At 46.2% G+C, this 25,864-nt stretch overlaps 8 protein-coding genes across 8 annotated transcripts; 5 read left to right on the top strand and 3 right to left on the bottom strand.

The window, feature by feature from the left end:
- Positions 1-916: 916 nt before the first annotated feature.
- LOC6619681 (nucleotide exchange factor Sil1) lies at positions 917-2,878 on the bottom strand. The gene is made up of 2 exons (XM_002043860.2): positions 2,617-2,878; positions 917-2,553 (listed from the first exon to the last, which is right to left on the bottom strand). Exons 1-2 carry the CDS (start codon positions 2,750-2,752, stop codon positions 1,400-1,402), a joined length of 1,290 nt encoding a protein of 429 aa, XP_002043896.1. The 5' UTR covers positions 2,753-2,878; the 3' UTR covers positions 917-1,399.
- A 2,080-nt stretch (positions 2,879-4,958) lies between these two features.
- LOC6619682 (protein takeout) lies at positions 4,959-6,242 on the top strand. The gene is made up of 4 exons (XM_002043861.2): positions 4,959-5,119; positions 5,177-5,414; positions 5,565-5,810; positions 5,867-6,242. The coding sequence occupies exons 1-4, from the start codon at positions 5,053-5,055 to the stop codon at positions 6,066-6,068; spliced, it is 753 nt and encodes a 250-aa protein (XP_002043897.1). The 5' UTR covers positions 4,959-5,052; the 3' UTR covers positions 6,069-6,242.
- A 1,194-nt stretch (positions 6,243-7,436) lies between these two features.
- On the top strand, positions 7,437-8,653 carry LOC6619683 (protein takeout). Its single transcript, XM_002043862.2, has 4 exons — positions 7,437-7,546; positions 7,630-7,870; positions 7,938-8,077; positions 8,132-8,653. Exons 1-4 carry the CDS (start codon positions 7,486-7,488, stop codon positions 8,437-8,439), a joined length of 750 nt encoding a protein of 249 aa, XP_002043898.1. The 5' UTR covers positions 7,437-7,485; the 3' UTR covers positions 8,440-8,653.
- A 632-nt stretch (positions 8,654-9,285) lies between these two features.
- LOC6619684 (protein takeout) lies at positions 9,286-10,404 on the top strand. Its single transcript, XM_032721527.1, has 4 exons — positions 9,286-9,391; positions 9,462-9,699; positions 9,764-9,903; positions 9,966-10,404. Exons 1-4 carry the CDS (start codon positions 9,322-9,324, stop codon positions 10,268-10,270), a joined length of 753 nt encoding a protein of 250 aa, XP_032577418.1. The 5' UTR covers positions 9,286-9,321; the 3' UTR covers positions 10,271-10,404.
- Positions 10,405-10,512: 108 nt separating this feature from the next.
- LOC6619685 (protein bag-of-marbles) lies at positions 10,513-12,321 on the bottom strand. The gene is made up of 3 exons (XM_002043864.2): positions 11,716-12,321; positions 11,281-11,651; positions 10,513-11,219 (listed from the first exon to the last, which is right to left on the bottom strand). Exons 1-3 carry the CDS (start codon positions 12,198-12,200, stop codon positions 10,750-10,752), a joined length of 1,326 nt encoding a protein of 441 aa, XP_002043900.1. The 5' UTR covers positions 12,201-12,321; the 3' UTR covers positions 10,513-10,749.
- Positions 12,322-13,169: 848 nt separating this feature from the next.
- Positions 13,170-14,712, bottom strand: LOC6619686 (40S ribosomal protein S27). Its single transcript, XM_002043865.2, has 3 exons — positions 14,626-14,712; positions 13,669-13,888; positions 13,170-13,602 (listed from the first exon to the last, which is right to left on the bottom strand). The coding sequence occupies exons 1-3, from the start codon at positions 14,629-14,631 to the stop codon at positions 13,574-13,576; spliced, it is 255 nt and encodes an 84-aa protein (XP_002043901.1). The 5' UTR covers positions 14,632-14,712; the 3' UTR covers positions 13,170-13,573.
- A 348-nt stretch (positions 14,713-15,060) lies between these two features.
- On the top strand, positions 15,061-16,267 carry LOC6619687 (nucleoporin Nup37). Its single transcript, XM_002043866.2, has 3 exons — positions 15,061-15,288; positions 15,355-15,763; positions 15,821-16,267. The coding sequence occupies exons 1-3, from the start codon at positions 15,145-15,147 to the stop codon at positions 16,228-16,230; spliced, it is 963 nt and encodes a 320-aa protein (XP_002043902.1). The 5' UTR covers positions 15,061-15,144; the 3' UTR covers positions 16,231-16,267.
- A 221-nt stretch (positions 16,268-16,488) lies between these two features.
- Positions 16,489-25,841, top strand: LOC6619688 (E3 SUMO-protein ligase RanBP2). The gene is made up of 6 exons (XM_032723537.1): positions 16,489-16,846; positions 17,352-20,358; positions 20,416-23,450; positions 23,513-24,215; positions 24,280-25,290; positions 25,361-25,841. The coding sequence occupies exons 1-6, from the start codon at positions 16,775-16,777 to the stop codon at positions 25,717-25,719; spliced, it is 8,187 nt and encodes a 2,728-aa protein (XP_032579428.1). The 5' UTR covers positions 16,489-16,774; the 3' UTR covers positions 25,720-25,841.
- The last annotated feature ends 23 nt before the right edge of the window (positions 25,842-25,864 follow it).

Genomic DNA, 25,864 nt, shown 5'->3' on the forward strand with positions numbered 1-25,864 from the left:
TTTTAAATTATTGAATACAGCCCAGAATTTCAAAAAAGAGCCAACTTGTTCGAAATGAAAATATTAAGTCCAGCTGCAATTGCAGATAACTCCTATTATTCTGACCGCTGCTGTGGCTAAACGGTGGAAGCCTCTCTTTCGCTTGTGTCGAAAATGTTTCCACATCACTCGTCAAGCGTAAGCGTTTCGGCTGGAAAGCGGCAAGAAGCAGGGGGAAGCGGCGCGGCGGTGGGACGGACAGTGCCATGACAACAACAACAGCTCGCCGCCACTGCGCACGCGCCCCAGCTGGAATTGGAATTGATGAGTGGATTCCAGGGCAGGAATCCTCTCCTGCCTCTCTGCGTTGTGCTCCACTGAGCCGGCTTTGCAACCCCTTTTCTCTGTTTACATTGCGTAGAGTAGCCATGGGAACCAAGGCGGCGTCCTAGCCGGCTCCCTTCCAGGCGCTGCTCCACCTTCACCACTCCACTTGTCCACCTATCCGACCATCCACCTTCGTGACTCAGCCCCAGTGACATTGCATTTGCATGTGACTGCCGCTAATTGCTTAATGCCCGCGCTGGACTTCGACTCCAACTTCCAACTTCGCCGGCACATAATTGCACTCTCCTGCTTCGATGTCCTTTCTCCTCCTGTACAGTTCCGTGCCAGGTTTTCCTTGTTCTTGTGGCTTCCTTTGGCTCACATTCAAACTTCGAGTAGTTTTTTGGGACATGCTTTCCTCGGCGTTTTTGCTTTCCTTCCGATTTTGACTTACTTTATGGCCCGGTCGATTATGCTCGCCTTATCGGGCTTTAAATGGGTCTGTAGTTCTGTAGGGGTGGAATCTCCAATCTCCTAATGCGATTTCTTGATTGAAAATACATTTCCTTTCATGATTTAGCACAACATCTTAAGAATATGCCACTGAACATTTTAATATTAAACATAAGGTCATTGCTTTATTATTGTAGCTACAATAAACAAGAACTTAAGACTTTAAGGATTCAGAACATAATCTGTTTGGCGATCAATTCTGTAACATAGAAAAAGAAAAGATTTCCTAGTTTAATGACGTGTAACAACATAATTATTTTGGTTTGCTCGATGGTCAAGCGTCTGCCTATTAAAAAATCAACCTAAAAATAATCTTAATTAAGAGACTGTATTTAGTAACGAAAATCCTGTAGATGGGCTCCTAGTTTGGCATGACTATTCTCCAGTCTGGTTGAGAAATCTTCATAGGAAAGTCAAAGTTTTGATTGCTATCCTAAGTTAATGACAAAGAGCATTATTTTTGCATCACAAGTACTTGGCATCTTAGCTATCGTATTCTATGGTTTGGCTGCGAATTTCATTCCAACTCAGCTTACAATTAAATGAAATTAACATAATTAACATGGTAAATTGGCTAGGATTACAGTTCGGTGTGCTTGGGCTTGTTGAACAATCTCTCGCACAGTTTGGCCAGGATCTGGGACACCTCCAGTCGGTACTCGTCCGTGCTGTTGGCATACCGATTGCGAACTGTTAACAGGGCATGCCTGAGACCGGAACTGTGTGACCACGTGCTGGTGCACATATCCTCGGTGGTCTCCAATGCGGTGGCAAACTGTTCCACCACCTCCGGTTGATCCAGGAGGAGCAGGAACTCCTTGGTCAGCACAGTGTCCAGCGCCGCGCAGTAGCCCGGCGTTTTCAGCCAGGACTCGAAGTCCAAGAGCACATATTGCGCCATTGTGGATGAGGCTTCGGAATCATCTTTGCTGGCCTCCAGCACTGACCGCTTCTCCAGCACCAGGTCACTTATGAGGGTCACTACCTTCGCCTTGCTGCGCAGCTCCACATCCGGACTCTGGAGCACTTTGATCAGAGCCTGCGTACCCGAGGTGGAAAGCACTCGCTGCTGGGCTAGCGGAAATTTCCGCAACAGTGCTCCAAAGGCGTGCAACGCTGCGGAGATCTCACCAACATTTCCGGAACTGGTCAGAATCTGAGCCAGATGAGAACCGAAGTTCTTCTCGAACACCTTGATCTGGGCCTTGGGATTGTTGCTCGCCAGCGAGCCCAACACACGCATGGCCGACACCCTCAGGGATGTATTGGTATCGTTCACAACAATGGGTAGTAGGACATCATCCAATCCCCCATTATCAACGAACATCAGGGCATTGTCTATCTGATGGAGCAAATACTCCAGATTCTCCAGGCAGTCCAGCTTGGAGCGCATCTCCGACTCCAGCGGCGTCCTGCTGAAGTTCCGGAACTGGTCGATCAACTGGACGATCAGCTCTCCGTCAGTGCGAAAGTTCTTTTGGAACTCTTTGTACGCTTTGCGTAGCTCGGCATAGCTCTTCTTCTGCTCCTTGACCCGCCGAATGGACTCCTCGATAATGTCCGGCTTGTAGTCCAGAGCCAGGGGTTCGTTGTCATCGCGAGCTTCCCGAGCATTCTGATCATCCGGTTGACTCTGCAGCGACGTGCCACGTTCGCTTTCGTCCAAGAGCTTAGCTTCCTTGAGCCCCGTTTGAAGGTTGATGCGCACGTGCAGGCCCCTGGGAATAGCTTGACCTGGAAATAGAGAGTGCTCACTTAGTACACGTCATCCAAGAGGTAGCCCGGCTAGCCATTTACCTTCCGCAATCGTCTGCCATTCGTCGGTGGCCACGAAATCGCTGGTTTTGTTATCCGTTTCCGTGGCCGCTGCCACTTGCAAGCATCCCAGGATCAGGACACTGCCCAGAAAGACGACCACCTGCTTGCCACTCATACTGCTTCAGCTTGCCTCTCCTCCAGAATGTATGCAGACTATATTTCACCTGGTTTTAAATAAGTTTCGTGAGAGTTTTTAAATCAAACTTCAGACTTCTGATGTGGATGTGGTTAATAGTGTGCCCGTAGGCAGCTGCATTGATATTACCACGTGTGACGTTAAGTTCCGTGTGGAACCAGTGATTCGGAACCAGTCGATGGCGGTTACAATTCAATTTCAAATTTGAAAATATTTGCAATCAATAAATTCGTTATTAACATTAATATATATTCAAATCTAAAATTGTGAACTATATTTATTAGGTTGCGCTGTTGAACACATGTATGCCACTTTTAATATAAAGAAATAAAACAAAAATTAAGTTATGATCTATACTGTTTATTTATAAATATATTGTTGATTTTTTATTGCTCATAATCCCGAATAATCTTAAACTATTATAAGTGGTTTCAAACATACATTCACTAACAAATTACATTTTATAACTAACGAACGTAAATATTAATATTTATAAACCTTAGTTTGTTTTGAAAAACAAGCATTGCTAGAAATTTCCACTTTGAAATTAATATTTGAGAACCAGAAAAAGTTAATGCCATTCAGAACGATCCACATTAAACCAGAACGCCACCAAAAATTCCCAAACTCATCGTGAATTCCTTAAAATTTAAAAGTAACCGTCATTCATAAGCTTTCCACTTCGTTACAAAGCCGCTAAACTAAACGTATTTACTAAGTTTACAAAAAAAAAACCAAATCATGTTTACGCCCAGATGAATCAACCAACTCAAAACTGAAATGCCAAATTATTTGCAGGGCAGCCCGACGTAATAAAATAGAAGCGTGTTTGCATATATTACCATATCTCCCATTCCCGGGCGCCCCCGAAAATCGGTTGTAATCTCGATGTCTACGACAGCGTCTAGGAATTGGCTGCGCAAACACATCAAAGTGGTCAAAAGTGAAATATGTGGATTCACCTGGCGCCAATTGGATGGGTAAATAAACAGAATGCCGGTTTCATGCCGATCCCACACCAAATATACATATGTATATATATAGTATGCTAATTGCCGATGACGAACGCCAGGAGTCTTTAACTAGAATTTGCCAAATTAAATTCACTCGGCCCGTTCCGAACGTCGCCTGTCCAATAGTTTTGAAAGTGAAGCCACCTCGCCGGGCAACTTTTATCCGTCGATCCATCCATTATCGATGCCGTTGGAACCTGTTTGCTGTCGTCCGAAATGCCAGACGATGTCTAATTGGTTTATGCTCGGAATTGAGTTGTGTTGGCCACAAAAAGATTTATCTTCGTTTGGCCAAAACGGAAATTTCATAGTTTGGAGCCTTGGGATGCATTCTCCCTTAAAAATATATTTGAAATACTCTAGTAGTGAGAATCGAGGATCCTTAAGCATGACATATTCATTATCATTCCCTTGCAGACTGCCTGGCCATTTAGCACACTTAGGAATTCCCCCAGAGGTTGGCTCCCAATTCCAAGTGCTGATCTCAAAGCAAATATGGGATGAATAATATACATAAGCCAATAAGTACGAATTGATATTTGGACTTCATTAAAAGTGCGAACAAAGCGCGGATTCCATTTCACAGAGTTTGGATCTATAAAAAGAACACAAGATGCCGAAATATAGTGCAAATTATATACTATAATGCATTGCCGGAGAAGTGGAAATATATTAAAAACTGACTGGATTGAGCACTAAAAGTGATGGAATCACTTTTGATTTTTCGCTGCCTTTTCTGCGCGCTGCCATTGTTATTGTTTATTGTTATTTGTTGCAGCACAGCAGGCACATGCTAATAATATTAATTAATAATAATGCTGCTGCCAATTCTGGCTAGTGCTAGCTGCGATAAAGATAAAGACTGTGATAATGATATTAATAATGATCGCGATGTCTATGATGATGAGGAGAATCCATAACACGAAGCGAAAGAGATATACAAATACGAATAAATACAAAAATAAAAATAAAATGGCCAGCAATCAGGCAGACAACAACAATAGCAGCAGCACCAACAACGACAACAACAAGGGCCAAGACGCGACAAGTCAGGAATGAATAAACTATGAAGTGTACTACTGGTTGTTGTTGGCCACATTTGTAGCCGCTCCATCGTTCTGGCCGATCAGAAATTTTATAAATGCCGCCGTCTGTCCAGAGCCGATTTACAGTTTGCCATTGAACCTGGTCGGGCATTCGCCAAATCGTCGAGCGGTTGAATTTCGTGACGATTGAATTTCGTACCCAACTAGATCCATATCCAGAATGATGCTGCTCCAGCTGGGCTGCGTGGCCCTCTTCTGCTGCATGGCCAGCGGTGCCTCGAATTTCCGTGAGTCCTTTGGCCAACAATCACAGTGCTTGGCTAATCGCCGGTTTATCCTTGCAGCTCCCGAACTGCCGCGCTGCCACATGGGCGACACCAGCTGCATCATCAACGTGTCGCACATGCTGATCCGACAGCACGCGAGGACCGGCTATCCGTCCGCTGGATTCCCCCAGGTGGAGCCCTTCCTGATCAAGCGCTTCGACATCTCCGACGGACGCACTGGCTCCCTCAATCTCAAGCTCAACTTCAAGGACGTGAATGTGGAGGGCCTGTCCAGCGTGAAGTTCGATAGAGCTGTGTAAGTATCAAGTGAAATGAAAAGTGATTCCCTTCTTAAGCAAAAGTGAAGAAGTTGCTAACACACGTTCATTAATTAGTGTAGTTAGTAGTTGACAGAATAAGATATATTAAGTTTATTACACTTATCCATCACACCCATATTTTCCAGTGGCTTTGGCGCCGATCCTGCAACCAGCAAGTTTGAAATGTACGGATCCTTTCCCAAGATCGTGCTGAAAGGCAAGTACGTGGCGGATGGACGCATCCTGATCCTGCCGATTCGCGGCGATGGCGATGCCGAGATCGTGCTGCACAATCCCAAGTTCTCGGTGAAATTCAAGCCGGGCACACAGCAGCGCAATGGACGCACCTACCTGAGCGTGGATAAGCTCAAGGTGCTGGTGGAGCCACAAAAGTGGGTGCAGTTCGGATTTTAGCTGACTCATTACTAACGAATTTGTGTTCCCACAGGATGAACATTCGGCTGGAGAACCTGTTCAATGGCGACCAGGCATTGGGCACCAATCTGAATCAGTTCCTCAACGACAACTGGACGGAGGTGTGGAACGAGCTGCATCCCTCCATTCACGTGGCCATCGCCGAGATCATGAAGAGGGTCCTCTCGCAGCTCTTCAAGCGGTTCGCCTACGAGGATCTGTTCCTCGAGAACTGAGCACTAGTCGTCCTAGTCGCCATCTGGCGCTCTGGGTCTTTAGGGTATCCAAGCGCACCTATCCAAGCTATTCTCACACACATGGGGCCTTGCATTCCGGCCATTGACACATCATCATCGTATCTGCTAAGCTAAGCTTTAACTTGTAGAATAAACAAAAACATTCGAAAAAAACTGGTTCTGCTTCTGCGGGGGGCCATTTTTAGCCAAAGCGTGGATCTCACTATTTCCGCACAAGTGTCGCATACACTTTTTTTCCATTTTTTGGCCAGCAATCAGCAATCAACAGACAGCTCACGTGATTGAACGATTGATTCGGAATTTGCATGACAAAGGCATTATTGCTAAAGTGACTATACTTGTGGATAGAAGTGTAGTTATAAAGACGCTAAAAGTATTAAAATACCCAACTGTTGGGACATATTCAAATACAGACCTTTAATATTATGAGCAAATACTTTGTGAAAAGATGTATCCCATATCCTATACAACTAATTTACGCCAAAGTGCACTAGGCTTAGTATATATGACTATGATCTATTTGGCTTACAATCAATAACTAATTAAAAGGGAGTGCTATTAATCTGAACACATCTGTGCGAACTCATTGCCGTTTCACTGGCCAAGATCAAGGGTAGCCAACGGTATAGCTGCCATCCCGATCCCAGGGAATCGGACACCCAGTTGGCCTTGGGTCAGTGAAAATCTTCCACGAGCGAGCAATCAACTGCAGCGATTCCGAGCGAAACAAGTTGCTTTTGTTCTCCACGGGGGCTGGACTTTAAAGCGGGACACTTGGTCATTAAGTGAACCCAAAGTCTAGGACCTGTTCCGAGCTACTCCACTACCGCTACTCCTCCACTGCCCCTCACTTCGATTCCGAAGAACTAAAGCTAACTAAAAGAACTGGTGGTCACGATGACTGCGTTGTTTTCGCATCTTAATTCGCTATATTTGGAACTGGCCCTTTTGTAAGTTGCACACTTGCCAGTTAACTTTGTTAAGGAAAAACTTAATACCACGACATATAATTGGACATAATCTGTCTGATACTTCAATTCATTGGGCGGATTTTCGATGTAACTGATTGATGGAGATTTAAAGTGAATAACAAGATTTGCTAGATGGTCTACTTGCTGAGCTAACTGAGATGATAAACTAAGGCTTCTATTAAAATTAGAACAAAGCTTTCTTACCTAATACCATCAGATGATTCAGTTGCTTTACGTTATTAGTTGATAATTCTGAAACGAGCTCTAGAATTGACAGAGCTCTAGATTGACAGGTTACGCCACAGATAAAAGCAATATCAAAGGTTGCCATTAGACGTTATTTGAGTTGCACTTAGTGGACCACTATAAATACTAGGCGAAAATCCCGTTCGTATTCAGTAACTTAAAGTTATAGACGTGTTAGCATGTTCGCAATTGCTTTCGCAGTGGTTTTGTGCCTTTTGGTCTCGGTGGAAGCCAAATTCCGTAAGAAAAAGTCCTTTAAAACAATGCCTTTTCAATGAAGTTATAATCCGGGAAACCTAGATAATCCTTTGTGTTCCTCACAGCCGAAGATCCTAAACCTTGTAAGTACGGCGATGGCGAATGCATCATGAAGCTGTGCAACACCCTGTTCAGCGAAAACTCGGCGGAGGGGGATCCTGGTCTGAACCTGATGCAGCTGGATCCGTTGAAGGTGGACCGGATGGTCATTAGCCAGGGCGAGAGCTCCAGTCCCGTGGGCATAACGCTAACCTTCACCGACAATCTGCTGTATGGGATCAAGGACCAAAGGATCGTGAAAGTGAAGTGGGTGCAAGAACAACACCTTGTTTGGATGTGAAGGATGTGATGAAACTTGCCTTGATCTTTGCAGGGGTTTCGGAAGGGATCTCACCGCCAAGCACGAAGTGAAAATTGTCACGAAAACTTTCTCACTCGTTGGACCATATAACATCCAGGGCAAGGTACTGATTCTACCGATCAGCGGAACTGGCCAGAGTAACATGACTATGGGTGAGCTATGCAAATTCAGTTCCTAGGCTTCGAGGAACTAAGAATCCTGTCCAGTTAACGTCAGGGCAATCGTCAGCTTCTCGGGCAAGCCGCTGGTGAAGAATGGGGAGACCTACCTGGACGTCACCGATCTGAAAATAACGATGAAGCCGGAGTCCAGCCACTACCATTTCAGTAATCTCTTCAATGGGGACAAGGCGCTGGGCGACAACATGAATGTCTTCCTCAACGAAAACTCGGAGGCCATTTACAAGGAGACGGCCAAAGCAATCGATCGATCCTTTGGCAAACTTTACCTGGGCGTCGTCAAAGGTGTGTTCTCCAAACTGCCGTATGCCAAGTTTTTCGCCGATGAATCATGAGTCAACTCTTCAAAGTGGGCATAGTCCACATAAAGATACTAAATCAAGTTGTTAGCGTACTGACAGATCTAAGTTTTGAGGCTAGCAATCATCATTAGGTTTAATTCGCGTTTGAAACTGAGAACACAAGTAACTACTATTAAACCATCCCAGCTTAATAATCTGTAAGTGTTGTGTGGCAATAAAGTTATATATAGTTAACACATGGTAAAAAGTGATTCAAGGAATTCTGTAAAACACCATAAAATCATAGATCCACTTAAAACTATGACCCATTATTAATTAAGTTACAGTGAGTGCAACTTAATAGATCAGGTTGATCCAAAAGATAAAGAGCCGCCTGAAAGTATGTGTAATTCGCGCGCGGAGATTCCGAAAGGCAGGGAATATCTGTATCTGGAAAAGGCAGTTACATTAAAAAAGCTTGATAAACAATCTTTGTTTACTTAGCCATTAATTAGATGGTGAAACGGGAATTAATGTGCGTTTTGGGGAAGGCCGATCCAATTTGCATACATCAAGCAAATTGCACCCAAAACGCGATTAGGAGCGATGGGATGGAGGGGTTGATGGCTGGCTGGTGGGACTGGTGGGCCCAACGGGTTCAAGTTCAAATTGGGAGTTCATTAAAGGGAATCGTAAAATAAATTCGCCGGCTATAACCAGCCACTTTGCCGGACAGGCAGCCTGCCGGTTTTGGTTTATAATCCATTTAACTGACTCAACTGCCAACGGTCTAAAGTCAAATTCTGTGCGGCTGAAACGCAAAAGTGGTTTACGGCAACAAAAACATGATACATTTCAATTGACGAAAGTGACTATATAAGTGGTAACGTCCGCGGCTAATGGATCAGTACCCGATTGCGTTCGCCGCCAGCAATTATGGAGCTAACACTTGCCCTCGTCCTGCTGCTCGGATGTGCGTCCTCCTACGGACGCGCCTCCGATTTACGTGAGTTGCACACACCCCTTTCCGTAATATATGTATAATGCTTATGTATATTTCTCAATCCAATTTACAGCCTCAGGCATCGAGAGGTGCGCCATCATGGACGAGCAGTGCCTGGAGAACGGAGTGAACTTCGTGCTGAGGAACTACGCCAAGAGCGGCATCAAGGAGCTGGGCTTGATCCCCCTCGATCCGCTGCACGTCAAGAAGTTCAAACTCGGACGCAATCCGCACAGTCCGGTCAACATCGATCTCAGCTTCCACGAGATGGACATCTTGGGTCTACATCAGGGAGTTGCGAAGCGAGTGAGGTGAGTGGATCCTCATTTCATTCCATGATCTCTGTGCTTACTATATTTTTCTGTTTCGTTTTAGCGGATTCACAAGTGATCTCAGCCGCTCCATCGAGCTGGTCATGGATGTTCCAGAAATAGGAGTCAGAGGACCCTACTCAGTGGACGGAAGAATACTCATTCTGCCCATCACCGGAAAGGGCAATGCCGACATCCGCCTCAGTAAGATATGCCCCCCACTGCTCTGAAATCTAAAATCTTTAATGTGTTCCTTGAATCCACAGCTAGAACAAAGGTACGTGCACTGATCAAATTCAAGCGCGTCTCCAAGGGCGATCATCAAACCTACGCCGAGGTGGTGGACATCAAGGTTGAGCTGGATCCCTCCCATGTGACCTACCATCTGGAGAATCTGTTCAACGGCCAGAAGGATCTGAGCGAGAACATGCACGCACTCATCAACGAGAACTGGAAGGACATCTTCAATGAACTGAAGCCGGGCATTGGCGAGGCCTTCGGACTGATAGCCAAGTCGGTGCTGGACAGGATATTCGGCAAACTGCCGCTGGAACAGCTCCTTGTAGTCTAAGACCTTAGTACAAACACTTCAATTAGTCGAAGCACAAGTCGTAAATATTTATTTGACTTTCAAAATACAAATGCAAAGCAAATAGGAAATACTGGTAAGTTCCTCATACAAATAAAAAGTAGTTGCAAAATAAATTCAGGCACTAAATAATTTCTTATTACTAAAGTTGAAGTAAAATACAGATTTATAAAAGATAAAAGCAAACTCATTTGTAGCTTTGCCAAATAAATGTGAACACATTTAAACTTACATAAATTTGTTTTCAATCTTAAAACAGGGGTAATAAATCAATTTCGTTTTGATCGATTTGACAAATATTTTTAAAAATCTTTTGATTATATTCTCGAATACAAATATGGAGTCCGCATTAATGGATAAATTGATCTTACATAATAGAAAATATAGCTTACCATGAGAAGAGTAGCTTTTTTAAATTTCCCATTTGCTGTCATTTTTTTCTCGGTGTACACAGCATTAGTTTAGCTTCTGAAGCGAGGTACACGTATTGTATGACGAGGCGGCGATGATGGCACTTCCTCGATCTCCTCAAACTCCGCCTCCGACGCTGACTGCTCCTGCATGTTCACTCCGCCAAGCTTCTGTGTCCCGCAAATGGCGACAACACTGGGTGGGAAATAGGTCTCTGGATTGGCGATCAGAGCGGTAAGGAACTCATGCTGCTCCTGGGCACAACAGATCGGACCTTCCAAGTCAAATCTCTTAGCGATCAACAGCTCCTCCAAACTGATTCCACGCGCATTGGCCGCCTTTAGCTCGGCACCAGACAAAAGGATCGCCCGCTCGGTCAACGACTTGTGGCTTTCTGTCATGGCCCCCGAGTAGCGGTGCTCCAGATCCATTTCCCAGTTAAACACGTGCACACTGAGATGCGCAGCCTTGATCCAATCGCGCAGACCAATCAGCAATCTCTCCATGCGCTGAGCATGGACTGTAATGAATAAAATCGTTTAAGGAATAAGTGAATGGATGCTTGAAAATCTACAGCTTACACTTGTCCGCATTGCTCCCCGAGTTTCCGTTTCGATTGCGCATTTCGGGCTTTAGAAGCAGTTTGAAGTTCTCCAAATAGGATGCGGAACCCTTAAGCAACTTGTCACACTCGTCATACTTCTCGAAATCGAAGTGGCGATTCGCCTCCAAGGTGCGGCGCTGCTGGACAAGGAAGCGCTCTACTTTGGTGCACAGCACCTGCAGTTGGTAGCGCACATTTATGCTCTTTGGCATCATGCTCTTGACCGGCAAATCGAACAGATAGTCCGAGGGCATTGAGTTTTGGCGCGAGAAGCCCAAATCGGCAATCAGGTGATCATGCAGGGATCTGAACAGATTCATCAAACGAAGCGTGGCGTTGTGCTCCAAGCTATTGTTAACAAAAGGAGCTGTTTATTACGTGGTATATTTGGGATATACTCCAGAAGACTCACCAATCGCCGTGAATACCAATCATACGCAGTTTCTCAATAGTTATAGGCTGATCCGCGGACGCAGAGTCTTTACACTGTCGGTTCCACACATTTTCCTTCTGCAGTTGCTTCTGCTTTGGCCCGGTGACCAACACGAAGTCTGCGGCTCCGGATCGCGACTTTTTGGCCGGAGAACCTTCGAATGCAAGCTGGCGCGATCGCTTCTGAAGCTGTTGCAAGCAATCCAAACCGTGGAATTCGAGGAGTGGTGCAGCCACGTCACACAACCGGAATCTACCGAAGTTCTCCTGGATTTCGAATAAAACGCCCGATGTGCAGGTGGCACCATCTTCGTTCGAATCCTCGTGCTGACAAGTGGCTTGAATTGGATCTTCGTTTTCATTGCCTATCACCATGGAGGCCAAATGCTCCTCCATCAGCTTGAAATTGTGGTCCAGCTGCTGGTTCTCGTTGTCCTCAGGACCCATGTCACGTGCATTAAGCATTATTCCCAAGTTAAATCACACAAATCACTCGATTTTTGCCTTTTAAAACTTTATTTTTCGCCAGGTTCTTTTTACCGTTTGAAATGCTTGACGCCACGCTGTCTGCGAATTCAGAAAGAGGAAGAATGATCGCGTCCAGACGCTTTGTTGTATCGATAACATATCGATCGCACAAAGAAGTTTTCAATTTATGGTCACCTCAAAAGGTCAATGACCCGGGCGCATTTACATAAATTTGAAATGCGATGCAATAATCCCCTACGAACTTTACATTTTTAACTCCTATTACACGCACTGATGTGGTGGATCACAATCAAGTCAAATTGCACGACTTAATTATATAACAACTTGCAACAATTTAGGCCACGTATTTTTAATTATCTAGTGGTTTTGTATAAAGCAAGCTTGGGTTTGTAGGCCTGGTACAAAAGCATTGCTTAACAATTTGGGATTTATCACATTTTGCTTCAATTATCATATATCTTGGCAAAAATAATGAAGTAGCAATAACCCATTTTCATTTTCAATTTGATTTTGTAATTCTGACGACAGAAGCTTATCTGAATTTGCGCGCATATTTAGAATGAAATTGGCAACCCCACTGCCAAAAATCTGGCATCTCCCTTCATGTGACATGCTTAGCGCCGACACAAACCAGTATACATTTTACATTTCTTGGTTCGTATACTGACTAATTAAACAACAACGTGACTATTTGCATTTTTTTAATTATAAATATTTTAACAAACATTTAGCTTCCCAGCTTCAACTATTTGACGATTCATTGATTCATTTTGTTCCAGACTGGGTGCAGTTACAACAAAATTTGGACGCTCATCCAAATCAAGATAAGTCAAACAAGTCAAATATGAGATCCAAATAACCGATTCATTCCAATGGGTTTGTAGGCCTGGTACAAAATTCTTGAAAAAATGCTGAATGCCCAATCTTTAGAAGCCTCACAAAATCTCGATTTAGAGCCTATGAAACATTCTTTATTGTTGTGAAGTCAATCAATCGTTAGGTCTAAGCATAACTAGTGAAAAATTCCTGAAGTTTTGCCGCACAAAGGGTATTTGCACACACAAGAGCTTCCATTATGGGCGGTTGCTATCGGGGAACCCCAGCGATTGAGTTCCACTATCTATCCTGTTGGCAATTATCCACTTTCTATAAACAAATACGACAAGAGCTGTTTTTTTTTCACTTAGCCGACCACAACATCGTTAATTCTTTAATTCACAAAGCACAATGAACCAAAGGACCGCAGCAATTGAATTACAAGCTTTCTCTCGTATGGGTTCTTTTGTTTCTTTACGTTTTAGACTTTTTATTAAAAAATTAATAATTTGTGGTTCATCGCGAGTCCCATTTTACTGTGGCTTCCTGCGGAAGGAGCAGCCTGCAAGAAAGACATAGTTTTAGTTAACTGCGAAGGAACATTGGACAGTGAGCGTTTGGAGCATACCTTCTGTCAGCTTGGCGCGTCCTCCAGTCGGCTGGCACAGAATGGTTGCGCATCCGGCGCAGACCACGACGCCCTGGGCGTGGCTGAAGACGGTGGTGATCCTGTAGCAGCCGGGGCACTTCACGTCCATGAAGTACGAGTTAGGGTGCTGGACCAGGCGCTTCAGCTTGTGCTTGCGTTTCTCCTCGGCGGGCAGAGGGTGCAGAAGATCTTTTGCTAGCTGCAAGGCGAAAATAGTTTGAAAATTAGTATAAATTGATTTAATGTACATATACTATATGATTACGGCCCAGTGTGATGGATTACTTCAAGCCAAGATAACCCTTTTCAAATCTTAGTTATAAGTCGAAATTTCTTTGGCGCCAAATTTGTTGGTCCAACTTTCATCCAATTGGAACACCAATTCTTTAATAATTAACTAAGTGGCTTTCTACCAATTTAAATCAGAGCTACTTTGATCTTCAAGATCTCAATTAACAATTTGAGAAATAGATAACAAAAGAACCGAATACAATGTTATCAGGGCACTTGACAATTTTAAGCCAGCCAATTGGCACATTTTCTCTCGGTGTATCAACAAATGCAGAGCACAGACTCCAGGCAACAACAACATAAATTCGCCAATACGTGTTCTAGGTTATGTGCAAGGATATCCGTCGATTTCACATGGCAGTGGAATCAATTCCTCGTGTAAGTCCCAAGATTCCATTCAGTTTCATTTGGCCATTTCACAACTGTTTGCAATTTCACTGGCGCACGCCATGCGTGGCTTGTATCGCACACATTCAAAGGAAGCGGGCCAGACATTTGTTTTACGGCCTTTCCGGGCCGTTATTATCGGCCCACACTCGCTCCATTCACACTGGACACTTTGGCGGTGATTAGCGCCCGCTTTTGGTTATCATTCGGTTGAGTTTTCTGTGTTTAAATTAAATTTTAACGCAATTCGGAACCCACCGGCATGTTTTTTCTTTCACAGCTAACACGGAAAAGGAAGTGGGGTAAATCGCAGCCAACTTAACTTGCCCGAGAATGCACTAAATAATGCTGAACAGCTGAGCGATGGCAACTCTGCTGCGCACGCTTTCCAATACTGGAGTGTGTGCTGTTTGCGTTCAAAATTTATTCCTGTTTTTATTTGTATAATAGGAACAAATTTTATAAAAAACAAACGCTACACAGTCGATACTAGGCATTAATACGATTTCTATCATTAAAAAGTTCGCTGACTTGAACTCTTCATTTAAATATTGTTAAGTTTATATTTAAGACTAGCCATTTTTATTAAAACTTGAGGCACAATAATGTAAGCATTAAACATAATAACGAATATATAACATATTTTTGTATATTCAAAAGCGTAAATCTTGGAAAATTCATCCACTGATTTTTGGTCATACTAAAATAAACATTTTTTTGGCGCCGGCTAATTGTTGCATTTATTTATCCCGTGAATAACAAACAATATATAGAAAGATGCGATCTGTCCCCGAGCCCGACCATAGCATCCCGCTTAATGAAGCCATCTACTGCTACGATATATGCACCAATGACTTTGCCTACAACCTAATCGCAGTGGCCTTCAGGAAGCACTTGAGTCTGCTGCTCGTTGGACTGCCGGTGGGTTTCCAAGCATAAGACCAGTGGAGGTTGAATGATTTTGAATGGTTAACTCTTAATCCGTAGGAGGAGAGCGGCGAGTTCGGGTACACACACCTGCAGGACATGGACCTGGGCGAAAAGGAACCGCGGAGCGTGAGCGCACTGGCCTTTTCGCCGGACACTTCGCTCAACTGCACACCCAACAATGTAACTTTGTGCGCGGCTAACGGCAGCCAGCTCAAACTATACCGCACCGATCTGGGCCAGTTCAGCACGCTCCAGGTGCTCCGCGGGCATGGGGACTACGTCAACGATGTGTCCTGGGTTTGCGAGGGCGAACTGCTGGCATCCGTTAGCGATGACTTCACCTGCAGATTCTGGACGACGACAGGCGCCGGGGAGAATGTCATAACCTTTGGCCTGTCCTCCGCTGGAATGTCTGTCAAGAGTCACCCCGAGGATCCCAACAAGGTTCTTGTGGCAGAAAAGAAGGGTGTGCTTGCTACTATCAGTGTTTAGCCCACGGTGTAACTAAGGAAACTCCTTGCAGGCATCATTCATCTATACAATGTGACGCTCAAGCAGACAGTCATCTCCGTGGAGTCGCCCAAATTCCCCCTGATGTCGGCAGACTGGGCCCACAGCAACAGGCTCTTCATCACCTCGCTGGCCGGCGGGGATGTGGTCACCTGGGACCTGAACCGACCCTATGTGCCCGCGGACGTCAAGCAGGTCCACGAGGATTGCGGCCGAGTGGTGCGCTTCGCTCCAGGCAGCTCCGAGATGGTCATCGCCATGGTCATCGGGCTGACTCTCAAGGTGTTCGCGGCCAAGTCGACCGTTCCTCTGCTGGAGGCCTCTCTGAAATCCTATGGTGGAATGGCCTGGCACCAGCGATTGCCGTACATTAGTGCGGTCTCCGATAGGAAACTCCTCTTCTGGAAAGTGCAAATGAAGTAATTTATATAAAATTCTCTGAATAATAAACAAAAGGATATAAATAATAATATAAATAATCATTGATTTATACACTATTTCTATATTTATATTACATTTCGTTAAACTATCATGGGTTTTATATTATTCTTCGACAGTCTTTAATTTGTTATTTAAATCTATTTTTATTTGTTAGTTCGATAAAAAATCGTAGCAATGCGGTAAAAACATCGGTGACGCGATATATTCGCGCCCATCGATGTCAACGCGTAGTTATCGTTTTTTGTTCCGGCACTAAGTTTGCACATATTTTATTGGTTTCCGTGCTGTTCAGCTTAAGTTTTAATTGGAATTTAGTGATATTTACGTTCTAATCTGCACCGCAAACGAGTGCAGTTTGTTGCGACTGGAATTGCCCATCCGAATCTGCGTGATTTTTCGGACGGGGCACTTAACCGTTCGAGGATTCCGCGTCGATCGGATGACGAGTGAAGAAGAATCTAACGCGAAGCACATTTTTGCGAGTTCTCGTCCACTGCGAATTGGACGTGTTTAAAAGAGTACAGATATGTTTACAACGCGAAAAGAAGTGGACGCACACGTCCACAAAATGTTGGGAAAACTTCAGCCGGGACGAGAGGTAAATAAACAGCCAAAGTGTGCATCGGAATTTCCAAAAAGGAAATCATTGCGAAATCTTCAGGCGCCGCCATTGAAAGCGCACCTTTGTGTGCGTGCGGCGTCTGCATGGGCTTGTGTGTGTGAGTCGGCGTCACTTGGCCGTCGTTTTTTGTGATTGAATAGGAAATTGCGCGCTTTTCTTTCAACTGCTGAATTTCGTATACTTGCCAAATACAACGCTTTTCTCGCAGCTGCATGGCTTTCCCCTTCTCTTTGTAAATCAAATTAGATATTTGAGGTTATGTGTACCATATCAATCCGCTACAGTGAGCGCTGAATATGTTAGACCGCCAAAAATAATTCGACTTTCCATTGTGGATTTGAATTATTTTTGGCGGTCTAACGTAGCTCTTTCTAAATAATAAAGTTTAAGCACGCAATAAGTCAAATCTTAGAAAGTTATTCAAATCCAGGTATAAGTGAACAATTATTAAACGAACTAATCAATAAAATGTATATTGTAGCGCGATATCAAAGGCTTGGCTGTAGCTCGAATGTACATGAAAGTGCAGGAATACCCAAAAGCCATCGAGTATTTGAACGGCTATCTCCGGGTGAGGGACGACGCAGTAGGCCATAACATGATTGGCACTTGCTACAGTAGGCTGAACCCGCCCAATGTGACAGAGGCACTGCAGCACTACCAACGTTCCATTCAAATGGATCCGCGTCAGTCAGAGGTTGTCATTGACGCCTGCGAACTTCTGTTGAAGGAGAACAACGCATCAAACACGGAGTGCGCCAGGTACTGGTTGGATCAGGCAAATAGCCTTGATTTAAGCGGCAACAAGCAAGTCTTCAATCTGCGAATGCGTGTAAATCTCGCGGACAGTAACGGCAAGGATGAGAGCAGTCGCGAAGACGGCGAGCACAATACCCTCGAGATTCTTATGTACAAGGAACTGCAGGCACGTCCCCAGGATGTTAATATACGCATACAACTGCTGCGCAGCTATGTTGAAAAAATGAAAATAGACCAGGCCTTCAACTATGCTCTCAAAACGGAACTGGAGTCCAAAAACTGCACGAGCCAGTCGACCGAATGGTACGAGCAGATCTGGATGGTCCTTTTCAAGATAGAAGTGGCCAAGGATGTGAAGAAGAACTGGCGATTTTGGCACTTCGCCTTGCACACTCTCGATCGTCTTGTGCAGCTTAGCCTGGAGGGCAGTGGACTGGCAGACAGCAGCAAGCAGTTGTTTAGACTTGATCAATATCTATTCAAGTTTAGCACTTCGATAGAGAGGTCAGGCGACGATCCGCAGCGGGATCTCCACCAGGCCTGTGTTGACCACTTTACCGGCCAGCTTCTGCTTCACGCGGTGACACTGATTTTCAAACGTGAGGTGCTGGCAAATAAAAACAAATGGATGAGCACGCTTCGCTCCGCTTTGCCACTTATGCTGCTTGGTTACCAGGTGCGACCGATCGAAGATTTGAGTACCAAGCAATGGATAAAGCACTGCGACGCGGAACAGAAGCAGTTGATACAGATGTGGCGCCCGCAGGGCGCTTTTCGATGTGCCCAGCTTGGACGAACCATTTTGGGCTGCTTGGACCGGTCACAAATGGAAATTAAAAACGATAGGGAAAATGCCGACTTTGATGAGAATAAAAATTCGGGAAACTCTATGCCTGGATTATTTAGCGACTCTGAAGAGCTGTTGTCCAGCGCTCATCAGCAATGCTTGGACAAGAGCTGGCGGAGTCAACTTTACCAACAGCTCTTTACCCACACCGAACACAAACTAAAGGATACGTCTTCGCATTTGGTGCGGAACCAGCGTCTGCAGCTGCCTCTTTTTGAGTGGCCCAATCTGGCGCACATCGAGGACTACGAACTGCAAGCGTTGGTGCTGCCGCCACACTGCTTAGCCCAACATGTCTACCTGGCGCTGGGCACCGACCCGAACAAACTTGGAGATGCGCAACGCGTGGTCTTTTATGAGGGTTTCCAACGGGATGTTAAGCAGAATCTAAACTACTGTGGGCAAGATTCAATCAGCCAGGTAGATGTAGACCTCTACCTCTATGCCACAACCATTCAGACCAGACGGAAATTGCAAATCCAGCGTGAAGTGTATGACTCCTCCAATTTGGGAAACCGCAATGCTGCCGCCCGGCCGCATATGATGCCATTTGCCAATCTGGTGGGTCAACTAAGCGCACCGGAGCAAAGTAACTGGTGGGATCTGGTGGTGCGACTTAACTCAAACCAGCTTATCACTGAAGGTAATCGCGCCGAGCAACGAGCTCAACTACAACATGGATTGGAAGCGGTGCGCGGCGTGAATGGCCCCAAAGCAGATGCCATCATCATTTTTCAGTTGGGAAAGATTTTGAATTCCCGATCGGATCGTTCTTCTCTAGAAACACGTATCGATACCCTGTTTAGGCAAGGATTTTCAATTTTACGCCACCAGCACACTCAGCAGATGGAATCCTATGTCCGCGTCTTTAAGTACGGATCCGCTGGCTCAACGGCAGCATGGCAAGATCTTCAGTCGTTGGCTGAGGAAGCCGTCACCTATTTTAGCGAGAAAATGTTTAGGATAGGAGAGTATGAGCAGTTTTTGGACGAGGTCCGGGGACTTCATCTGCCCATGGCCTACTTTTTGCAATCGGAGGCGTGTCATCATCTTGAGGAATCTTCCAAGCTGCCTCGAACTGCCCGAGATCGTTACTCTGAGCGGAGACGTGAATTTCTGCAAAAAACGCAAAAGTTAATCAAAAATGATGATAAGCACCCACTCATAGCGGCCATGCATAGACATCAACAGGACCGCAATAGTCGGGGTATCGATAATAGCTTCGGTAGTCCGGATGTGCATAACAATTCATCCGCCTACGAGGATGCGGAAGATGACTTCTATTCCCATGCAGCCTTCCCTGCCAATCGATCACGTCGTCATATAGAAGTCACCCCAGTCACTCCCATTGTTGTTGCACAACCGAATCAGGAGATGGAGCAGGCTGTGAAGCAGATCAACAAGTCACTGTGTGTGCTCAAGGACGATGTGAGTGTGGGAATGGAAGCCATGCGACAGGATATTAAAGTTCTTACTGAGAAGTTAACTGGGCTGGAGGATTTGCTTAAGAAGATCAAGATCAGCAGTCGAGACACGCCTACACGGGACGTTGATCCCGCGGCTGCCTTAGGTCTGGACGACCTCTTCATAATTGAGGATGCACTAGCTGAGCATCAGCAGCAACAAAATCAGCAGCAGCAGAGCCACAACCAAGGTGCAGTCCACCCAGTCGTTCCAAATCCATATGCTTGTGGCTTCTACAACGGGGTGCCAAACACGCCATCCGCCCAAGAGCGCTTTCTGCAGGGACCATACGGAAGTCCCATGTTTAACCAAAACCAGATGTACAATTACTACGCTGCTCAAGCTCAGGCTCAAGCCCAAGCGCAGTTCTTGCGGACTCCTCCAGCTCCAGGATCAATTCCACCCCCCAATATGTTTGGTAAGCACACGTTTTAAATTTGATTTGAATGAATTACTAATGTTTAATTCTACGTAGGTCCTCGAAATCCAAACTTTGGCTTGCCCAGTATGTTTCCCCCGCCGACCGTGCCTTCGGTAGCACCTTACATTGACGCCATGGGCAACTTTACCCAGCCTCCGCCAAGTCTGATACCTCCTCCCGCTCAACCAGCAGCGCCTCCAGCTCCCTTGAATATTCTTGAGTCCAAGCCTGTGGTTGCACTGCCAACTCCAGGATTCTTCAATACGACAACGCCGGTCTTTGGAGCTTCGCCCATTCAAGTTCCGCAGTCGAAACCATTAACTGTTCCAACGGTGCCAGTACCTAGTACTGCTCCTGCTCCACCAAGTGCTGCAACTGTGAATCCAGCGGCAACAACTGCTGCTCCGCCTCCTGTTCATATACCTCAAGTGGCTCCTTCTGTTCCTGCGCAGCCACCTGCACCCGCCCCTGTTAGTGTGCCGTCTTTGTTCAACCGTGCGTTGAACAATCAGCCCGTGGAAAAGGAGCCGCCAGCCAATGTGGTCATAACCAGTTCAGATCCGTTGCCGAAACCCACGACTGCCAGTGTCCAGCCCACTTTAAGTGTGACCATCCCAGCACAGCATATCAAGCCAAGTTTGGTTCAGGCACCGGAACAGCCGGCACAACCGGCACAGCCATCGGTGTCAGCAGTAGGATCGTTCAGCTTTAACTTTGGCAGTAAGTCCTCTGAAAGTCCTTTTTCGTTCAAGACACAGGTTGCTAAGGCAGCAGCCGAAAAACAAAAGGAACAGGAGGAAGCTGAGCAAAACCAAAGTGATCAAACTGATCTCAACAAAACTCTGCCACAAGATACTTCAGCAGATGATTACGATCCTCGTCCCGATTTCAAGCCCATTATCCCACTGCCCGATGAAGTGGTGGTTCGAACCGGCGAGGAGGGCGAGGAGATCAAGTTTACCAGCCGAGCCAAGCTCTTTCGATATGTTGACAAGGAGTGGAAGGAGCGCGGTACAGGGGTGATCAAAATTTTATGCGACAAAGCCACCGGCGTTTCTCGAGTCTTGATGCGTCGTGATCAAACTCACAAAGTGTGTGCTAATCACACAATCACTGCAGACATTACGATAAATGTGGCTAGCCAGGACAAGGATAAGAAATCGCTTCTGTGGGCGGCAAATGACTTTGCGGATGAGCAAGTTACATTGGAGAGATTCCTGGTGCGTTTCAAAACAGGGGAGTTGGCTGAAGAGTTCAGGGTGGCTTTTACAGACGCAAGCGAGGCCGCCAAGTCGAAGGAAACCGTGAAACCGACGGTAAACACAGCGCAACTTCCAAAGAGTGAGAAAGGATCAACTGCGACTGCTCCAGCGGCATTTAGTTTATCCAAGAGCTTTGTAACAAGCACCCCCGCATCCAATTCGCTAACCAGTAAGCCTCAGGAGCAAACGAAAACTCAGCCTATACCGGACCCACCAGCAACAGCAGCTAAGTCACTGTTTGGAACCTTGTCAGGGGTCAGTGCTGCTCCTGCAATATCTGCGCCATCCTCTGCCAGTCCATTTGCCAGCTTTAGCTTCACGCCGAATGGGACATCAGGATTTGGAACTTCCACCGCCTCTCCGTTCGGAAACCTTTCCTTTGGTACCGCTTCTGCGGTGGGCAGCGGCAACAACACTACCCTCTTCACCACGGCTTTAATCAAGGACAATACAGTTCAAGGCGAGACGCCTCAGCAGGAGCCACAATTAAACAAGTCAAACTCCTCGGATGCTGAGGAGGAGTATGTGCCCACGGCTCAGTTCGTGCCTGTTATTGCTCTGCCCGATATAGTGGAAGTGGTCACCGGCGAAGAGAATGAGGATGTGCTCTTCGAGCATCGTGCCAAGCTTCTGCGTTGGGATAAGGAAGCGAATGAGTGGAAGGAGCGCGGTCTTGGTAATATGAAGCTCCTTCGGGATCGCACTGATCCCAACAAGGTTCGCCTGCTTATGAGGCGCGAGCAGGTCCATAAGCTGTGCTGCAATCAGCGACTGTTGCCCGAGACCAAGTTCACTTATGCAACGAACTGTAAGGCGGCCGTCACATGGGGTGCTCAGGATTATTCCGATGAGGAGTTAACCACCGCATTGCTCGCTGTGCGATTTAAGACGCAAGACGTTTGTCAGCAATTCTTCGAGGCTGTGCAAAAGGCTCAACAAAGTATTGGAAAGGAACCTAAAAAGGAGGTCTCTTCTGCCGCTGGAGAAAAGGAGAAGCCAATGAAGGGCTTTGGAGACGCCTTTAAGCCTAAGGCAGGCAGTTGGAACTGCCAAGCCTGCTATACCAGCAATGGCCAGGATCAGCTCTACTGCCTGGCCTGCCAGGAGCCCAAAGATGCCACTGTTCCCCCCAAGCAATCGGGGTTGGACCAAGGGAACGCGTTAAATCTTACCACTAGCTCCTCAAACAAGTTTTCGTTTGGCTTTGCCCCCTCAGCAGCTCTTCCCGCCACAAGTGGATTTAGCTTCGGTGGCGCCACGCAGCCAAAGGAGAAGCCAGCAGCAGCGGTTGTGACAGCCTCGGTTTCGGCACCTACGTCAGTTGCGCCTGTTCAAACGGCAGCCCATGGCTTTGGAAAGGCTTCAATGACTTCTGGATTCGGGGACGCCTTCAAACCTGCAGTCGGTAGTTGGTCATGTAGCGCATGCTATGTGAGCAATCCCGGAAAGTCTCTTTACTGCAGCGCCTGTGAAGCGCCCAAGGACGACACGGTACCAAAGAAGGAGAACTCACTAGGATCGGGACTTAATCTGCCAGCTACCTCCAAGTTTAGCTTTGGTTTCGGAGCCGCAGCGGCTAGTAACAAAGATCAGACTGCCGATGGCGCCACCTTCAAGTTCGCGGCTCCTGCAATGCCCGCAGCTGTTGCTCCTACTACCTCAATTGGATCCAGCAGCTTCAGCTTCTCCATGACCAAGCCCAAGCCCGACCACCAGCAGCCAAAGAGTCCAGCAGCTAAGGAGGATGAAGATAACGATTCGCACGAGGTGGAAGAGGAGGAGGAGAACAACACTTACTTTTCACCAGTAATCCCATTGCCCGATAAGGTACAATTATTTAATGCCAAAAAACCATATTTGTTCTGCTATTTAACAAATGTGTATTTCAGATCGATGTGAAAACAGGTGAGGAGGACGAGGAGCTATTGTATGTGCATAAGGCCAAGTTGTACCGCCTAGACGGGGCCGATTGGAAGGAGCGCGGCTTGGGGGATGTGAAGATCCTGCGCCATAGGCAGACCAAAAAGTTGCGCGTGGTCATGCGTCGAGAGCAGGTGTTCAAGATCTGTCTTAACCATGTGCTCAACGAGAATGTGGTGTACAGGGAAAAGACTGAAACGTCGTGGATGTTTGCTGTATACGATTTTAGCGAGGGTGAGAGTGTCCTTGAGCGATTTACGTTGCGTTTCAAAAACAAGGAGGTGGCACAAGGATTTAACAAAGCGATCAAAAATGCCCTTAATGGAACCGCAAAGGCGATAGAAGATATCCCAATCGCTTCCCAATCGACGGAAGCGACTAAAACAAATGAACCGTCCCAAGAAAATGATGGGGCGGCTAAGAGCAGAGGAGGCGAACCGGATGTACTTGTTGTTGGCAAACCCTCTTCTGTAAGGCCAACCACACACGAAGTAATCCCTCCACTTCCCATGACCCTTCCCCTACTGACACTCCCCAAGCCATTGGCCAAGCCTAACGATTACCAAACACCTGCCACCATATTGTTCAAAGGCAGTTCGCTGAGCAAAAGTACCTCTTCGTCTTCTGAGGCAAGCAAAACGCCTAGTTCGGCATTCATTTTCGGTAGCACGGGTATGTATAAATCGACGTTGATCTCTAGATGAAAGGATCTTACCGCTTGTTATGTTCACTTCAGATAAATCGGAGCCTGGAAAGGATGCCAGCCCATTGGCTAATCTTCAAAAACTAGCATCAGGCGAAGGACAAGGAAACGTTCTGGGATCTATATTCTGTAGCGGCTTGTCAAACGAAAAATCGACTGACGATTCCGTCAAGTTCGTTTTCGGAGGTGGAAATAAAGCGGCTGAGCAACAGAAGAAAGATTCATCAGAGTTCGCCTTTGGAGGCACTAAAACGGATTCCCAATCACCAGCGACCCAAGAAGCACCGAAGTTGGCCTTCGGTGGAAAGGCCGCACCAGTGTTCGGAGACGCCAATCCCTTTGGAGGTCTCAAGGTAAATTTGCAAAAATCTGATGGCAAGGAAGCACCGAAATCTATTTTTGGCGGGTCCAACATCTTTGGAGTACCCAAAACTGAAACCCAGTCACCTGCTAGAGACTTCGTGTTTGGCAGTGCACCCGCTTTTGGACAAAAGCCAACCGTCTCATTTACAGACGTGGCCAAGCAAGCAGCCGCAAAAAATGAAAAACAAGAGGACATTACCTCGAATAAAACCACTGATCTTGAAGCGGGAGGCAAGGACAAGAAGGAAGTGGTGCCGGAGACGACCAGCACGTTTGCCGATTTGGCCAACAAGACAGGCAGTACGTTTGCCGATTTGGCAAGCAATCCGGGCGGCACTTTTGCTGATTTAGCAAACAAGACTGGCAATGACTTTGCCAACCTGTCGGCCAATAGCCAGGGCAGTGTCGTGGGATTCAACAAGTCCGCCGGGGGCGGCTTTTATAACCTCACGCATCAGAACGCTTTTAAAAACTTCCAATCTTCGCCGCAAGCCAAAGAAGACTGCGATGATGATGGCGACGCCACAACTGATGACAACTACGATCCGCACTATGATGCCATTGTTGAGCTGCCGGATGAGATAGTTGTCACCACGGGAGAGGAGAACGAGACTAAGCTGTATGGCGAGCGGGCGAAGCTTTATCGCTATGACGCCGAATCGAAACAATGGAAGGAGCGAGGTAAGCTGTAGTAATAGTCGCTTTTTTAATCACTAAAAGTTTATAAATACATAAAAAAAAAAAAATAAAGGTGTCGGTGAGATAAAGGTGCTGGAGCACCCGGAGTTGCAGACATTCCGACTGATCATGCGGCAGGAGCAGATCCACAAGCTGATTCTTAACATGAATATCTCCGCCTCCCTGCAAATGGATTACATGATAGATCAGAAGAAGAGCTTCCTGTGGGCCGGCTATAACTACGCTGTGGACGCAGAGGGTAAAGTGGACACCGAGGGCGTCCTGGAACGCCTTGCCTGTCGATTCGCCAAGGAGGAGATCGCCGATGAGTTCCTCAACACGGTCAATTCGTGCATAGAACGAGCAAAGGCCTTACAAGGTGATGAGGAGGACAAGAATGACGACGCGCTGGAGGAGCAGGCGAGCTCATAAGCAAACCGGATCTAAATATATGTAGCATGTCTAGGATTGTGTTAGAATATTCATCCAAAACAGTAGCGACAATGGCTATTTCACATTTTCCTAATAAAATTTCGATAAACATTAATACAATATTTTAAATAAATTTGACTATTAA

Source organism: Drosophila sechellia, chromosome 3R (genome assembly GCF_004382195.2).
Source record: "Drosophila sechellia strain sech25 chromosome 3R, ASM438219v1, whole genome shotgun sequence".
In the NCBI taxonomy this organism is placed as follows: Eukaryota; Metazoa; Arthropoda; class Insecta; order Diptera; family Drosophilidae; genus Drosophila; species Drosophila sechellia.